The 18,219-nt window shown below is 38.2% G+C and overlaps 1 protein-coding gene across 1 annotated transcript in view; it reads left to right on the forward strand.

Moving 5' to 3' along the window:
- Positions 1–3,409: 3,409 nt before the first annotated feature.
- The window catches only part of LOC116301143 (telomere-associated protein RIF1), a 28,464-nt gene continuing 13,654 nt past the window's right edge, over positions 3,410–18,219 (forward strand). Inside the window, exons 1-23 of the mRNA XM_031710153.2 lie at positions 3,410–3,517; positions 3,665–3,833; positions 4,655–4,730; positions 5,923–6,008; positions 6,115–6,152; positions 6,539–6,642; positions 7,173–7,264; positions 7,584–7,677; positions 7,799–7,897; positions 8,232–8,324; positions 9,576–9,626; positions 9,771–9,855; positions 11,104–11,153; positions 11,786–11,896; positions 12,378–12,699; positions 13,455–13,568; positions 14,188–14,250; positions 14,905–14,999; positions 16,108–16,265; positions 16,391–16,495; positions 16,992–17,067; positions 17,247–17,351; positions 17,848–17,997. Coding sequence (XP_031566013.2) covers positions 3,724–3,833; positions 4,655–4,730; positions 5,923–6,008; positions 6,115–6,152; positions 6,539–6,642; positions 7,173–7,264; positions 7,584–7,677; positions 7,799–7,897; positions 8,232–8,324; positions 9,576–9,626; positions 9,771–9,855; positions 11,104–11,153; positions 11,786–11,896; positions 12,378–12,699; positions 13,455–13,568; positions 14,188–14,250; positions 14,905–14,999; positions 16,108–16,265; positions 16,391–16,495; positions 16,992–17,067; positions 17,247–17,351; positions 17,848–17,997 — 2,277 coding nt within the window. The 5' untranslated portion in view covers positions 3,410–3,517; positions 3,665–3,723. The remainder of the gene's footprint in view (positions 3,518–3,664; positions 3,834–4,654; positions 4,731–5,922; positions 6,009–6,114; positions 6,153–6,538; positions 6,643–7,172; positions 7,265–7,583; positions 7,678–7,798; positions 7,898–8,231; positions 8,325–9,575; positions 9,627–9,770; positions 9,856–11,103; positions 11,154–11,785; positions 11,897–12,377; positions 12,700–13,454; positions 13,569–14,187; positions 14,251–14,904; positions 15,000–16,107; positions 16,266–16,390; positions 16,496–16,991; positions 17,068–17,246; positions 17,352–17,847; positions 17,998–18,219) is intronic.

Raw genomic sequence — 18,219 nt, forward strand, 5'->3', positions numbered from 1 at the left:
ATATTTAGTTTGTTAGATCTTATGGAAAGAGCAAAATCTTAAAGCCCCGGGAAAACCCTGCAAATCAAGACACAGGAAACCCATAACTACATAACAAAGACCTAACAAACTCAAATCGCATGGGAAACGAGTCCAGGAACCGAGAAGCAAAGCAAAATTTGCCTCACATTTAAAGATTTCTTGAAACCGCAAATTAAATTTGTAGAACTGAGTGCGCATTAAGTTTGGCTACAAAAAAATAAAAAATAAAAAAAATAATGATGCTTATTCCTAACTATACTAAGAAACCGTTTGAAATTAAAATGCTGTTGGGGTTCCCTGTGGTATAAACGACGTAGTAATAAGCCTTTTCATAGTTTAAGAATCGACTCCACTGCGCATGCGATTTTATCCCGAATTTCTCACCTTCTTTTGTCTAAACCTTCTTTTGTTCTTAATTAAACAAAAGAAGGTGAGAAATTCGGGATAAAATCGCATGCGCAGTGGAATCGATTCTTAAACTATGAAAAGGCTTATTCAAACGACGGATATGACGTCATAAATCAAGCCAACTATTTTAGTTGCGCATGCGCAATTAGTCGATCTATCTAATAATCGAAGTCATCAATCCAATTACGTTTTAATTAACTTAATCGAGGCTTTGAACGCGCCGCACAATTGATCAATTACTTTAATTAATCGTAGCCTTTCATCGACCATGGAGGTGAAAAGCTACTTAAATCAAGCAATAGATTTTATGGGTTTTAATGGCTATTGTTCAAGACCAAACTACGTGCAAGGTGAGAATGATTTAGGGTGCTAATTTTATTTCAATACAAAAATTACAAAAATGATTTTGGTTGGGATTGGTTAATGCAACTTGCCGCGGACGTTGAAGACATTGAATTGGCTTCCTCAAAATGCGATGCGCTAAATATTGCGTTTTCGCTTACTAGTCTGCTAGTTCTTTTTCTCGCTTTAATTGAAAACATGGATATATGGTATTGTGGTAAATTTTTGTCTATAATCCGAGCCACACATCACTCCTCTCATTCCTGTATTATGCGCAAGATGAAAAATGTCGTTGACACAATGACAGATTAACCTATATTCATAGCACAAACCCTGTTTGACAATTATTTCTATTCTAGATTTTTCTCCGAGTGAGACACTGGGAGAACGAAGATGGATGGAAGACGAGCGGAAAAAACGAAAACAAGAGATCATAGCTGAAAGAAACAAATCAACGGCAACACTGCCTGAAGGAAGCAGCACCAAGATTCCTTGAGGCTTTGAGGCAGAGGTCGTTCTCAACACTCTTTCTAACTGTCTTGTTCATCATTGCGTTTTCTCCAGTCCTGTGTATCCTGGGTGTTTTTCGGAAGCGTTGGGTTCTTCGTCACTGCTTGTGTACTTGCTATCCAGATCTTTTCAGTTTTTTTGTTTCTCATGCCTTTTTTTCTGATTACATTGGTTGCATTTGTGGGAATCTTTAGCATTACCATGGCAATCATGGTTACCATTAAATGCATCAATGCCGTCATCCAACGCTTCATCAGAGCCTATCTTTGCCTACGAAATACCTTGATGGAATACGTTTATCAGGTGCAAGCCTGGTATAAGAAAACATGTAGAATGGCCTTTGATATGTATCTCAATATCTTGCGCCTCATATTTTTTCCTTTCGTTGTGGCTGAATACTTCCGACACGTCGTTGTCAACGCAGTCTACACTTTCTTCATTAATCCTGTTACCTGGGTCGTGTGTTTGCCCTTCAACATGTGATGAATGGAGTTGTGGAAGTCCTTCTCATTATTCTTGGTGTTCAAGGATCAACCAGGTCACGAAAGGAATCCCGCTGTGGTTATGTCCAAGATGTACTGGAGCCACGCTCACGGCATCGTTCTCCAATGGATGGTAAGCAGTTGTATCGATCAATTGATGCTTGCTTTCAATAGGTTTATTCACCTTCCTACCGGTAGATTTAATTTCTGAAAATGGAAATACAAAACTGATGTTGCAACTGAAATATATCATGTACATTAATCAATGTGGGCAGGTTCAAAGGAGAAGAGTGCGATGACAAGAATAGAGCACGCACGTGACAATGATGTTGCTACGCCCAAGTATTTTGAATGGATCACTTAATGTTTTCTTAACACCTATCAGAATTATTTATTGGGGTCGTAATGTAAGATGTATAAGTCCTATATATCTTTAATGTGTGAATATCGTGCCGTTACCGGGCCTTGTGTGCAGTGCAAAATCTCAAGTTGCGTCTACTTCCCCTTTGCTTCCGTTATCTGTTACCCTGGGTGCCAGAGGCCGTGTGGGGCCTCTCTGTGTACTGTATCAGTCCTGATTTAATTATTGCGCAATTAATGTGGCATTACCATAATGCATCATCTTTTCTTCAGCTCCACAGCTCCTTCTAACTGCCTTGGATAAAATCCTTCCAAGCGAGGATTATCCTGACAACGCAGATATCCCTGACGTGGATCCTGACTATTCTACTTGGGATGACAGATATTATTACATGGTCGTCCATGATGATCAATGATGATCTTGCCTCTTAAGTTAAGACTGCTTCTCTACCAAAAAATCAAGCAGCCTGGCTTCCTATGTAATTAGTTACGCAGTAGAACCTAAAAGGGTTTTTTGTTAGCTCTGGCTCATTCTTAGTTCCATTTGTCGTACATGCTTATCATGTGAAAATCGTGGTGGAAAACTGAAAAAAAACATGCATGGAATTCTGGACTAAATAATTATTCTTGAATGCCTAAACTCTCGTTTTATTTCTTTTATTAACATAAATACGAATATTCACAACGTTATTTAGGTATTAAAATCATTAAAATCATTTTGATGTCTTTTGAACTGAAATAAAGCAATGTCTAGAGGCAATAAAAAGAGTCTAGTCCGAGTTGGTCTATTGGGTGGGGTACTATTTGGGAAGAGGAAGGTATAGGGGGTTTGGGACGAGATGAGATGTTTATTATAATACATGGTAACGAAAAGGATAATATATCTTTTTTTAACAGCTTTATTGGGAAACTAATATTACAATATGTTGAATAGAAGAAAAAAAACTAATAGTTACCCAGAAAGGAAAGTCACTTCCGGGACACGAGACCCATGCGAGGTGACCACCTCATGAAATGTTGAAATAATTAAACTTAAAATATATGCAAAAAATATATATTCACATCTTTAAAGTAGTGACTTCATACTCAAATGACAGTATTTTCTTGCTAGCTCCGACTTCAGAATACCTTCGAGTGAGTTTCGAGTAATTTCACAACAAAAAGTATGCTCTTAACCAGCAGCTTGGGTTACCTGTGGAAGGATTACAGAGAACTGAGTACTAGTTGTTTATTCAGCCAATCAAAATGCAGAATGCTTGGTTTGGCGCGGAATCCTTCGAGTTGGCGGCAAATTGAACAAGAAAGTCGAGTCAGCTTGTTCGATTTTATTATTATTTTTCACAAAAACTCTGTTTTTAAGTCCTTAAAAGCGGCTGTATTTGAAAACATAAAAGGTAAGTCGTAAAACAGGATTATTTTGGGTCGAAAATGTTAATGCTTTGAAGTAAAAACGAAGAAAATTTACGACCAAGATTCCAAACCATTCCAAAATGGCGTCCACATACATGTGATGTCCTTGACTTGTCTAATCTTGTGTACAGCTAGCATGCGAGCTAACTGATTGCCCGAACAGCATCGAAATCATTCAGATTAAGATACAATGGTGACTATACCTGAATGTGAGAGCCCGTTTCTGCCTCTTCTTCGTTCTATTGAGGATAAGTCGGCACCCAGCGATGATCGTGTTGACGCATACTTCAGATTCACAGAGTAAGTTATTATTATTTTAGAACATTTTTAATACCAATATTTGTACATCTTCTGCTTCTTATAGTTAGGTTATGAGTTAGATAAATCCAGTTTCATTGCTTTATATATCAAAATTGATTATATCATCAAATTTTGAGATCATGTAGAATTCCTCTATAAAATTTAGCTTATTCCATGCATGTGTAGGGTAATTTATTTTTCCTTTATAACGCGGGGAGTGGTTGCCCAATTCTCCCGAGCCAAGGGCTCATTTATAAACGCCCTTTACCCACTCAGAGTATCAGCACTCCTTAGGGACGAAACATTAGATAATTCAGGGGGGGAGTGAAAAATATATCAGGCAACCTCTCTTTTCAGTAAAGAAATATTGAGCAATGTAAAAAAATGGTGTGAAGAGGTTGTTACGGAAAAAATAAATATTGATGGTTTTCAACCATTCCCAAGAGAATTAAATAACAAAAGACACGGTGGCCATGTTGGAGGATATAACAAAAGAATTCATTGACAATTCTTTTGTTAAGTTCCTCCAATATGGCTGCTGTGAAAACCATCAATTGTTAAACTTAAATTCCTGTACCCCACTCCCCCTTGCAATTATCTACTGGTGCATTCCTTATTACGGGTATTTAAAGTTAAAGCTAACAGAGAGAGAGAAGGTAAAACTTTGATAAGCTAGGCAAAATATGTTTTAAACTTGCAATACTAATCTTTGACTTTAGTTATAGTGGTAGCTATGGTATCTAATACATTTAATGGTATTAATTATCATATATCGATTCACTAATGATCTTAAATTTTGCATTAAATATATTTTTTAATAGGCAGTTACGAGAGGAACAAGATGTATTTGTCACTGAAGTGTGTAGTCATGTTGAAGAACTTACTGTTGTATTTAAGGTCAGACACACTGGAAATAATGAACCTATAGCGAAAGAGAGGGGAGGTGGATGGGCACCCCAGGGAAAATTGACATAAAAGCTTGCAATTTGGGTCAGGATTTTGACAATTCATGCATCCTTAGAGAGGGAACATAATTCAACATGTGTTAAATTCCTGGGGAAGGGAAATAGAGCCTTTTAGCTTGGGTGCAATGATTTCCCATTTCAGACCACATGTCATTCTCTTGAGAATAACATTCTTTGTTTGAGTTGTATCCTTATTCACTATTTTCCATACATTGGTTCTCCTTATTCACTATTTTCCATACATTGGTTCGCTAGTCAAACACAAAGTGCTCAAGAGAGCCACCAATTTACTTTCAAAGGATTATTCAAATTCGAATCTTGCAACCTCGACTAAATGCTTTGTGTTTGACCAGTGAACCGATGTATGGAAAATTGTGAATTCATGTGTTTTCTCGTGTAACTGTAACATTTAAGGAATGAAAGGATACTCTAAGGAATGACACATGGTCTAAAATGGGAAAACATTATACCCCTGCTGACCCTGGGGCTTCACATTGACAGGTGTATTAGTAGAACGTCATATATTCTAGTAACCCTCATACGGTGGGGCTGGGGGGGAAGAGCAAGATTGGCATAATGATAGTGCACTTGCCTCTCCCCCGTGTGATCTCCAGTTCAATTCTTGTCATTAGACTCAGTTCTGTGTCTCTTGATTCTCTGGGTTCTCCAATTTGCAAAACGTAACACACTAAATTCCAATTTGATCTGTGAGTTAGTTGTGCTCTGACTTTGATCAGCGAAGAGGTTGCTTCAGGGTTCAATCTGTGAATTACCCAGGCCCTGATTTAGATCAGCCCAGAGGTTGTTTCAGGGTTCCATCTGTGAGTTAGCTGTGCCCTGACTTAGATCAGCCCAGAGGTTATTTCAGGGTTCAATCTGTGAGTTAGCTGTGCCCTGACTTAGATCAGCCCAGAGGTTGTTTCAGGGTTCCATCTGTGAGTTAGCCGTGCCCTGACTTAGATCAGCCCAGAGGTTGTTTCAGGGTTCAATCTGTGTTAGCCATGCCCTGACTTAGATTATCTCAGAGGTTATACCAGGGATAGATAAGATTTCAAATTTTTCTTTTCATTTAAAGATCTTAAATAAGATCTATGATAAACAATGTTACGACTTTGCATTTACAGAATGATATGGTAAACCAAGAAACAGAAGTATGTCAAGCTTCTCTACAAGCACTTGGTCACTGTCTTTACCAGCAACAAATAGCAAGGTAACAATACAATACCAATAATGCATGCTACTAGAACACTGCTACTGCTAATACTACTGTAAATGAGCATTTCATTTCTACTGTATTATCACTTTTATCCCCACAGAACATTTACTGAAAATGACAGTAAAGCTCTACTTCAAGGTTTGTGGAAACTTTCACTTCTCTTGTGTGACAAGGGCTTCTTAAAGAATAGAGGCTTTGCACCATCACGTGCTAGCACCCATAATACAGCTTGGACTGCCTGTGGTTAGTTGGCAGAACAATAAAATCCCTTTGACCTAGGGTATTTAATTCTTTCTCATGTAAAACAATCGTATTGTTCCTGCCATACAACATAGCTGCCTTCATGTGATGGTGCAAAGCCTCTATTGTTACTCATGACACAATGCTTTTAATCCCATTGCTCGAACTAGATCTGGGATCCACGTGCAATCCCTGAGACTTTTATTTGTTATTATATTAATGTTAATACTATTAATACAAGTGGACATTGACAGTTTCAAGTGTTGGTCTTCATATCTTTGTAGGTCTTACCAAAGTGATATCTACCACAGAAGATAAGGGTGTGTGTACCAGAGCCTTGTGGTGTATTGCTAAACAAAATCTTCCAGAAAATATTGTGTTTGAACAGGTAATATTTGTATGGTACTAAACTATTTTATTTACAGAGAAGCTAAGATCCTTCAAGACAATATGAAGCTGGGGTTGTGTTGAATAAACAAAAAATATCATCTTCACATGACATTTTTTTTACTTTATAATAAAACAGTTTTGATTCCCATTGTTGACCATACCAATGTTGTATTTTCCACTGGCTGAGGAACGAAATAAGTGGAAAATGTTTCTCACACCACTGGAGCCTGGGCCAAGGGATATTAGTCACGTGGTCAGTGTTTTCATCAGTTGTTTTTTCGCTGTCCGCCATGACTGTTAGTTAGCCCCACAGTACCCCCCCAACCCTAGGCCAACATTGCTGGAAGGACTTTAGAGTAGTTTTTCATGGAAGCCACGTTGCGATGATAAGAATGATGTATTACAGTAATGCATATGTTGAGTTAGTCAGAAATAAAGAAGTCAGTTGGCGGCGGTCAGCTGGACAATAGCTCACAGTGGTGTGTGAGAAGTCATATTTAGTATTTCAAGTGTTTTTGTTGTTCTCAGCTTTCAGCTATTCTTTCATCAATTGAGTGTGCTTTGAAGAAGAACTTACAGTCTACTACTGTTGATAATGAAGCAATATGTGTTGTTGACAGGTAAATGTGAAATTATAGCTACTCTTTCTTTGCTCCTTGCAGAGCTAAGATAATGGTCAGACAACAGACATTGCAAATCCAAAATCATCATGTTGTTAGACTCTTGCAGCTACACTAAGGAGGCTTTGCACCATCACATGATGACAGCCATGACAGGAGGCAGTAACAATTGATTCTGGTCTAATCTGATTTACATGAGAAAGAACTCAGTTTCCGGGGGGGAAAAGACTCTATTGTTGTATCGTCTTGTGATGGTGCAAAGTCTCTATTGCATGATTGTTTACAGTTTTCTAATATTTTAAATTTATCTTATTCTCAGACTTTTGCAGCAATTACCTGATTCTGTCATGATCAAAAGTACAGCCCACTGGAGCAAGCTGGTATTCCCTATGACTATTAGCTCCGCTGGAAAGGTATAAAAGCAATATATATACCTTGTATGATATATAAGTAAAAGGATAGGCCTAAACATCTGATGGCACTGCTGCATTGAGAATGATGGAGAAATAAGAAAAAAATACATTTGTTTGACAGGTTCGAGAATACTCTCTGGCAATTGTGTCTTCACACCTTGATAAAATAATCTCTGCAAGAGAGGAAATACTGCCTTGGTTTTTGCCACTTTTGAAGTCTGTAAGTATGATTTGATAAGTATATTTTATAGTTACCTCAATGCTATGTTACCTCAAAAATTAGAGCATGGTGATTTAAATATCTGTGCTTGCACGCCAGCTCTTCAAAGAAGTGCAAAAACTACATTGAATCCACATTAAAAAATAATAATAATAATACAAACAAACAGCTTTCTCTGATTAGTAATCAGCACTCAGAAGGTGCCATAAGCCATAAAGAAGCACCTTTTTTATACTTTCATCTAACCTTTTTGTGCTGCATTACTCAATGAAGCATAGTGTTCTATTTCTAAAAAAATACAGTTTTGGTTTTAAAATTTTTTTATATTTTGCAGGGTTTCATAGGTGAAATGTCAAAGCTTTGCAGTGAAAAAAAAGACCTGTTCATATTGAGACTTTGGTCATGCATTGTGCCATTGCTGGGAAAGGTAATGTTATCTGCTTCCACAACATCTCCATCCACTATCCCCTGCACCACCATCCCCTGCACCACCATCCCCTGCACCACCATCCCCTGCACCACCATCCCCTTCACCACCATCCCCTGCACCACCATCCCCTGCACCACCATCCCCTGCACCACCATCCCCTTCACCACCATCCCCTTCACCACCATCCCCTGCACCACCATCCCCTGCACCACCATCCCCTGCACCACCATCCCCTGCACCACCATCCCCTTCACCACCATCCCCTGCACCACCATCCCCTGCACCACCATCCCCTGCACCACCATCCCCTGCACCACCATCCCCTGCACCACCATCCCCTGCACCACCATCCCCTGCACCACCATCCCCTTCACCACCATCCCCTGCACCACCATCCCCTGCACCACCATCCCCTTCACCACCATCCCCTTCACCACCATCCCCTGCACCACCATCCCCTGCACCACCATCCCCTGCACCACCATCCCCTGCACCACCATCCCCTGCACCACCATCCCCTGCACCACCATCCACTGCACCACCATCCCCTGCACCACCATCCCCTGCACCACCATCCCCTGCACCACCATCCCCTTCAACCACCATCCCCTGCACCACCATCCCCTGCACCACCATCCACTGCACCACCATCCCCTGCACCACCATCCCCTGCATTAACATCCCCTGCACCACCATAACCTTCACCACCATAACCTGCACCACCATAACCTGCACTAGCCTCCCCAGCACCACCATCCCCTGCACCACCATCCCCTGCACCACCATCCCCTGCATTAACATCCCATGCACCACCATAACCTTCACCACCATAACCTGCACCACCGTCACCTGCACTAGCCTCCCCAGCACCACCATCACCTGCACCACCATCCCCTTCACCACCATCCCCTGCACCACCATCCCCTGCATTAACATCCCCTGCACCACCATCCCCTTCACCACCATAACCTGCACCACCGTCACCTGCACAAGCCTCCCCAGCACCACCATCACCTGCACCACCATCACCTGCACCACCATCACCTGCACCACCATCACCTGCACCACCATCACCTGCACCACCATCACCTGCACCACCATCCCCTGCACAAGCATCCCCAGCACCACCATCACCTGCACCACCATCACCTGCATCGCCTGCACCAGCATCACCTGCACCAGCATCACCTGTACCACCATCATGACAATTAAACCTCTATATTTATTTTATCAATTTTCTCTTTTTAGGCACTTCATAGAAGTAGCTTGATTAATGATATTCTTAAGCTTGTTGAGCAGGTAACTTTCCAAAATAGACAAATAAATGAATGGAAACATTTTATAAACTGTATGCCAATCAGATTATTTATATTCTTTTATTGTATTTGCCCTGACTATAAAAACAATGAGTTCCTTATTTATGAATAATAATTGTTTCCTTAGGGTTTCAAGAATCCATCTGTTAGCATTCAAGTAGAGTCATACTTTGCTTGGCAGGTGTTGATTGACAATTTTGCAATAAATCAAGGTATTTGTCTTGTGTCTTTTTATGTTTCTGTACTCTTATTGACGATAAATTGTGTCAATTAAAGTTTACGAAGACAACCAAAAGGTCTATAAAAAGGTCTTTTAACCTGTGGTGAAGGTTACTCAAACTAGTTTAGAGGTTGAACGAACGTTTACAGCGATAGCGGTTCCTGTAGCTACATGTATGTTTAGAACGTTTTTAAGAATGAAAACTATTGGTTTATACGCGAGTTTACCAATGATGGCTAATAAACGATGAATGCTAGATTTAACTACTATCCTTAGATTTATGGTTTAACTTCGTTAGTTCAACACTGAAAACGCTAAGTGATGCTAGATTTACTTGTTTAAGACGAGAATTATCCGAATTACGAGTTTAAAAGACAAAATACACTTAGCGTGATTACTAAATTACTACTGCGTGAAATTGATAACTTTGTACTAAATTACGCGCTAATGCGACTAGCATTACAACAACATGAAACGAATGCTTAACAAATATATAGATAATCTAAGCTATAAAATATAATGACTAGTTAACGATATGAACATAGATTTGTCCTAAATCTATCCTAGGTAAAAGTGTAAAAGGCTGCAAAGATTCATACCTTTACATCGAAGAGAATTCCTTGTCTTGATATGTGAAAATATCCGTAGACAACGCAACGTCTTCAAGAACTTTTACTACACTGATTTAAGCTTAGTTTGGGCCTACTTTTATGGGAAAACCTGCATTCTTAAGACCTTACACATCCTACGCAATGTTGCACGCCCTAGGCGCAAACAGGATGTCCCAAACACGAACTTACGTAAACAAGCGCCAAACCTAGGCATGACTCACTGTAATGTAATTACGTAAGAAAATTATTTCTTGCTTACGCATTTTCCACGCAAACAGTTAACTAAAGAATTACATTCCTATGTGTACACGAGGCATTCCTAATTAAAAATATAGATTTATGACTAAATAATTACTGTCCAAAATAGTGTCTTTTGACTCTGTCACACAAAGTAGTGTGGATCCACGAGGCGTAGCACGCTCATTGATGTCAGCTTTATCTGTCTGTCCTCTAATTGTTGATAAAAAATAACCAATCAGTGTGTGAGAAATTTGTAAGTTATTGCAGAACCACTGCTTTATCACACTGATATCTACACTAAATGTGTGATAAATTGTTTTATTATTGTACCTCTTGACATGTGACAGTTAAATGTAGATAAGAGATTTATATATCTTTCTTCTTTGCAGATGTTCTGAGTGCTCCAAAACGAGTCAATCTGATTATGATGCCATTATTGGTAAGTAGTAAGAAAAGGCATTGATATTAATGGGGTTGAGTTTCTCCAGAACATACCAGTACATCCTACAGTTTTTTTTGAAGAAATTGTCCCAGACCAGAGTACTAGTGTCTCACCTGCCTCTCACCTCTGGGGTCTTGGGTTCAATCCCTGGACTCTCCATGACATGCAAGTAGGGTTTTTGTTTTGGGTTTCTTCATTGATTCAAGGGTTTTTCTTCTGGTTCTATGTCTTTCCTGCCTCTGCAAAACTTAGGGCGCTTTCCAGGTCGAGCAGCCAATTCTCAAATTGTATACCTCAGTTCTATATAACTTGTTGACCAAGTTCTAAAAACTAATAAGAAAAGACCAATACCATTTGAAAACTGGCCGCTCAGAGTGATCGGTTCAACTTAATGGAATTAGTGCCCTTAATCTAAATTCCAATACTGTTACTGTCCACATCAGCCCAGAGGTTGTACGTAACTAGTTTTGATAAAATTTGACAGTTTTAATATACATCTTATTGAAAACTGGGCAATTTAGGACTCTTCAGCATTGGTGTTTATCATCTTAAAGAAATCCAAAGAATCTTCAGATCTTGAACTTCAAGATTATGTTTCTGACAGTATTTTTTGTAATTTGTTTCCTTAGAACTCGGCTGTCAAAGAACGAAATGAAAAAGTGGAAGCAGCAAGACTATCAACTTGGTGGCATTTTGTGTGTGCTTTTGAGAGTAAAAGACTCTTGAATCTTTTTGACAAGGTAAGGAGGTTTTCAACATTTTGAAAGAGTAGACCATTTTTACCACCCTAGGCTGAGATTCCTTGTTGCATTCATCTTCACAAGGAAACCTTCACAAGTACAAAGACATTCTATACAGACTTTAAGCCATATTTTCTATCTGGCTTGTCAATATATTTTAAGGCATGCCTTGATGTGCCAAATCAAAAGCGCATATGAAGACACTAAGGAAAAGGTTTCCCATTTCAGACCACATGTCATTCCTTTGAGTATATGTCATTTCTTTGTTTAACAGTAGTGAATGATAAGACACATGAATATGGATGCAACTCAAAAAAAGAATTTTATTCTCAAGAAAATGACATGTGATCTGAAATGAGAAAACATTGTGTACAAAACGATGTCCATTTAAGCTTGGAAGGATCTTAAACTCTTCTCATAATGATACAAATGTACAGCCATAGTTTACAGCGTTTGTTTTGTTGGTTTTCTTGTTCTTCAGATATGTATACCTTTGCTTCAGTTCATATTTGGCACAAGCATTGACCAAGTCAGTTTGCTGAAGAGCAAGGACGGTTTTGGCGACCTCAAATGCCCTCCAACACCAACAAATGGAAAGTTTATAAACAATTCCTTGTTTGAAACACCAAAAGCCACAGCGAGAAGGTCACTCAAAGACGTGGGGACTCCTAAAACTCCTACTGTCATTCATGCCAGCTTTGCAAAGGCTACCAAGGACAAGCTCTTGATTCAGGGATGTGAAATACTGGAGAAACTATTGGCAGTTGATGGTTCCAGTCCTGCCAACATTCAGTTCACTCTTGGTAAGTAAATGTTATAGTTTTTGATTCAGAGATCAAGGATAAAAATAATGGCAGTCGTCCCGGTCATAATCAGTTTTAGCTCCATCACACCTTGTTCCTGGCTCAACATTACTGGTCAAAATGACCAACAGGTTCCAATTCTGATCGGACATGACATGTTCAATGACTGACTGTTAGTATTAGCCCTGTAGATGTTTCCTGAGTTCGATAAACAGGATGCATTGTGGTCTAGCTTGGGTACAAACAACACCATACATGTATAAGGCATGGCAAAAAGATGTTTGTACCCAACAATATAGACTTCAGCACCATATTCTCAGTTCTTAGAAAAGGTCTAAATGTAGCTCCAGAAAATAATAAACATATTTGTTTGATGTGTTCTCTCCCTTGCCGTAACGTATATCATTGGTTATTCCAGTTATTTTCAGCTCAGTAAAAATCAACGTGTGAGTTGAGTGTTGTACATGTAAATTACGGATGTACCTGTTAGTGTGTGGGGAGTGATACATGGTTTTCAATAGAAGCTGGCAGCCATCAAAACTTGCTTGGTATTTTACATGAGCTTGCAGCCTATTTTGATTTAAAGTCCCAAAAATCTCTAGAGGGGATATGAGTGATGCATTGCTGCTCCCCACCTATTCATTATGTTTTGCCGCTTACTCAAAGCTGGTACTGAAAACCCTGGTGATAGCTGTGAGATACGTTTTTCAATATAATATAAATACCGTTAAAGCCAATAAAAACTCCATTTACAGAAGATGATATTAAAGGGCCAGTCTTCCAGACAAGTGAAGCATTTCAAAAACATGCTACTGTATTGATAAGTGCAGTGAGAGAAGCATTCAAAGCTTGTGGCAGTGAACTTCAAGGTACATTATGCATTAAACTTTATGTATAAAACCATTTGACTTTTGCAGTTATGACAAAATATTTTCCCCTTTGGAAGTAAAATTTTTTGTATAAGTTATCTCCATGTAGAGGTATTTTCTCTTTTATCAATAGTTGATAAAGTAATAATACTCAAGGGAATGACACATGGTCTGAAACTAGAAAACATTACATACATGCTGAAAACCTCTAATAATTTACTATATTCAAATTAGATGGTAAAAGCATTCCATAGGCTACATTCAAGATCAGTAAAATTTTCCGGAATAAAATATATATTCAAAGTTGATTTTAACCCCAAAAGGATTATCATTAAAGTGGGACTCAACGAATGACGTTTTTTTGCCAACTGGCATCTCAATGTCAATCAAACAACTGAAATTTAAAAAAACAACAATATCTTGAGGGCAATTTTGGATTAATCCTCAAATTCTCTAAATATGACATTGCTTTTTATTTCATTATTCTTTGATTCACGACTGTGAAAATGCTAGTTGACAAATGAGATAACAAGATTTGCAGGTCGCACTTCAATGATAATAGTATTTACCTGTCACAACTTTTGTTGCAATCAATGCGTGAATTCTTTCTTTTATACAGATTCCTTGGCAATGAGTATTTGGAATAACCTTGTCACACTTGTTGAAAGTGTTGTCCTTAAAGGTATTGCTGTAAGGGTATTGGTGACAGACTATACCTCAGATACTCCATCACCAATATCCAGTCAACCTGAGAACAAAATGTTAAGAAATCAGAATCGGGAAAATCTGCAAAACTGAGCTGTCATATTAGCTCTCAAAATTATTGATTTCCAGGACATCAAATGAAAAATATATATTCCTAATAACTGCTTGATAACAGAGACAGAATGTGTAGTTCCAAAAATTATCCATACCCCCTTCATGGAGGAATTTTTTTAAGACACCCCCCTACCCCCTGGAAATTCCAATTTTCTTCCATGCAAACTCTGTAATTTTTTGTTCTTTCTCTGACCCCCCTACTCTTCGAAAATTCCAAATTCCTCTGTGGGGTGGGTATGGATGATTTCTGGAACTACACAATGATAAAAGAGTTTTATATCTTTATTATGATGACGAGCATGTTTTTATTTTTCACTCGCAACTTTTGCAAGCTTCATCACACCTCAGTTTTGCAGTGACACCATTTCTACATCACTATTTCAGATCAACTGGATACTTAAATCCAAAGATTGTGTTTTTAGTCATTGTTTTTTGTCTTTCTTCTTTATTGTCCTGGTAAAATTTTCCCACATAAGTATGATTAAAACATATTTTCCTTTACTCTTTTTATGATCAGAAAGAATCAGTTTATTTGAGTCTCATTTTCTTCCTCTACTGGCAACTGCTACAGAGCTCATTGGAAGCAGTAATATCACGACTGTAACTAGTCTTGTAAGTATCATTAAGCCTCCTACACTACAATGCGCAAAAGGTGACCACATTTAATGAATTCTGAGACTTCTATGCATAGACATTTTGCAGCCAAACAAGCTTATGTATAACATATTAGGTAAAACGAGCCAGCTTTGCATTGATATGTTTCAGTTTATAATAGCGTACAAAAGCTCCTGTATAAAAGTAGGTATGTGAATACATTATCAACAGTCATACTTTTGCATACCTTCATTTGTAAGCACTATACTTGACTTCTGTCATAAATATTGATTGTTATAGACTCCTTCACAGGAAAAAAACCGGATTCCCAAATCAGGAATTGTTGGGAATTTCCTTGAATGCCCAATTCGAACACCAACGTTGGGATTTATTGTTGGGAATTTCCTTCTAATACCCAATAGAAAAACAAAATTCCCAACAAACTAACATTGGGAATCAGTGCCATGTTCCCAATATCATTCTCTCTGGGAATTGGATCGGAACTCATTGGGAATTCCCAACAAATTCCCAATTTGGGAATCAAATTAAGACATCATGCTAATCCTTAATTCTTGAATATCTGCAAATTAAGACCACATCATTTCAATGCATCTGAGGACTTTACTCATGTTGACAAAGGCTTCCTGGAAATTGAACTGCACCCACAACACAATGATTGGGATCCAAAGCACTTACATGTATAATGTGAATGGGTCCATGAAACTGGAATTTGGTATACAAAATAAACCCTTTGTATAGACTTTGAAATGTGATCCAGTATGTTAACAACAAAGTTGACCAGTAATGAACTTTAAAATAGTCCTAAAAAGATATAACTAGCTAAAAACTAGTGTGAGCTGCGTCGGTGTTTCTAATGAAACAGTAATGATGAAAAGGTAAATTATACACCGTGAAAAGATGAAAAAACTTACTGACGTTTCGGACGCTAGTCCTTCGTCAGAGTAAAAGACTCTTAGTGACGAAACGTCACTAAGTTTTTTCATCTTTTCACAGTGTATAATTTACCTTTTCATCATTACTGTTTAAAATAGTCCATCAACTCACATAATGCCCTTTAAAACCATATAGAAAGATTGACAGTTTTTTACATTCTTTTTCTCAACAGAAAATGCTTGTAAGACTCTCAAAACTCTCACCTCTCTTGATCAGCCATCATTGTACAAGTCTGCAATCTAAAGGCAACCCTCAAGGGTCTATTGCTATTGATCTTCTGCATCAACTACTCTGTTCATTGAAATGGTACCATGAACCAAACCATGAGAGGTATTCATCAGAAAAAAAGATTTACTTGCTTTTTATGTGGAGGAATAAAAATTGGATTAAGAATGAACCTCACATTCACCAGTAGATAACATATATATAAATATATTTTTTGATTAATCTTGTAGAGTTTTTATATCCTTTGAGAATCTGTTGTCTTGTGGGCTTGACGCCCCAAGTGGTCAACTCACTCATGTTCAGGCAGTTTTACAACTACTCCAGAGTGTTGCAAGGTATACTTAATGAATGCAATTGCATGTAGTTTAGAAGTTATTTTTTTCATTCATTATTCATTCAACAACAGCTAGCAAGTCTTTCAATCTCTGTTTTCTATTCTATCCTTACTTATTTATAGATGTTGGCATCTATAAATGAGTCCATCAATCCAATCATTGATCCATTCATCCATCCATCCTATTCATCCATATCCTATCCATCCATTTATCCATCCATCCATATCCTATCCATTCATCCATCAATCCTATCCATCCATCCTTCCATCCATCTCATCCATCCCATCCATCCAATCCATCCATCCCATAGATCCATTCATCCATCCATCCATCCACTTTTACATTCATCCTATCCATGCATTTATTCATCCATCCCATTCATCTATCCATCCCATTCATCCATTCATCTATCCATCCATCTTTGCATCCATTCATCCACATTTATGTCCATCCCATCCATCCATGCATTCATTATTATAAAAAAATTTTCCTGCAGTTTATCAGAGAAAAAGCACCCACTGTGGCGTCTTTGGAGTTCAACTGTATCGAAACTAAATGAACACATTATAAAGGTGAGTTGCTTTGCAATATTTTAAAAGTGAACAGTCGATCATAAAATAATGGCAGTGCATATGAAGGTCCATTAACTTTGCAAATTTGGTACCCTTACTCAAACTCACGCAGTAGTTCTTATTCAAACATTATTGGCTTCTTCATAATGTTAATTAAATTATTATTATTTTCTTTTTAGAGTAATGAGGTGAATCAGAGAAATGCATTGGATCATGACTTCACAGCAGTATATCTTGCATTCTTGTTTGCGGCCAAGGAACTTCTTAATGCTTCTCTAGGCCAGGTACAACTGATTATTTATTACTGGGTTTTTTCCCTTGCTCCTAAGGTTTTTCTCAGGTTTTCTGATTTTACTTCCTCCACAAGACCTAACATTGTAAAATTCCAATACAAACTGTGACTTAGCAATGCCTTGACTTAAATTAGTCCAGAGATTGTTTCAGGGTTTAATCTGTGGCTTAATCCTACCCTGCCTTGGATCAGCCTAGAGGTTTTATCAAGATTTGTTCTGCGAGTTAGCAGTGCCCTAACTTAGATTAGCCCAGATGTTGTTTCAGGGTTCAATCTGTGAGTTAGCCATGCCCTGACTTAGATCAGCCCAGAGGTTATTTCAGGGTTCAATCTGTGAGTTAGCCATGCCCTGACTTAGATTAGCCCTGAGTTATTTTGGGGTTTGTGACTTTGATAATTTTATTACAGGTTGTATTCACAAGAGTGTTATCTGATATCTATGTGTTCTGTGTGCTACATGGAGTGACATGTGTAATGCTGTTTTCTAGGGAGAAATAAGATCTATCAACAAAGACTTGAGTGAGCTTTACAGAAGTTTTTCCCGTGCAGCAGCGCTAGTGCCGTCAATAGATGCCAACACCTGTGCTGAAGAATTATGTCTTAAGTTGCTGGACAACTGGACTGCAAACCAAGCACAGGTCAGTATGACCAGTTAGCAACTGGTTACTTACATACTACCATAAACTATTCATTCTCTCACCCCTTGATTACCCAGGTCTTTTCTGATGCATTCTGATTGAAATTTGGTTTTCACTGATGCTAGTCAAAAATATAAAAGTCACTGACTGATTATTTTCATTGATGGCAGCAAAAAATTAAATTTCTGTGGCAACTAGCAACTACTTACTGTGTATATTATT

The sequence above is a fragment of the Actinia tenebrosa genome, unplaced genomic scaffold, assembly GCF_029948245.1.
Source record: "Actinia tenebrosa isolate PJP-AT-01 unplaced genomic scaffold, QUT_ActTen_1.0 PGA_scaffold11__36_contigs__length_13525064, whole genome shotgun sequence".
Taxonomy (NCBI): Eukaryota; Metazoa; Cnidaria; class Anthozoa; order Actiniaria; family Actiniidae; genus Actinia; species Actinia tenebrosa.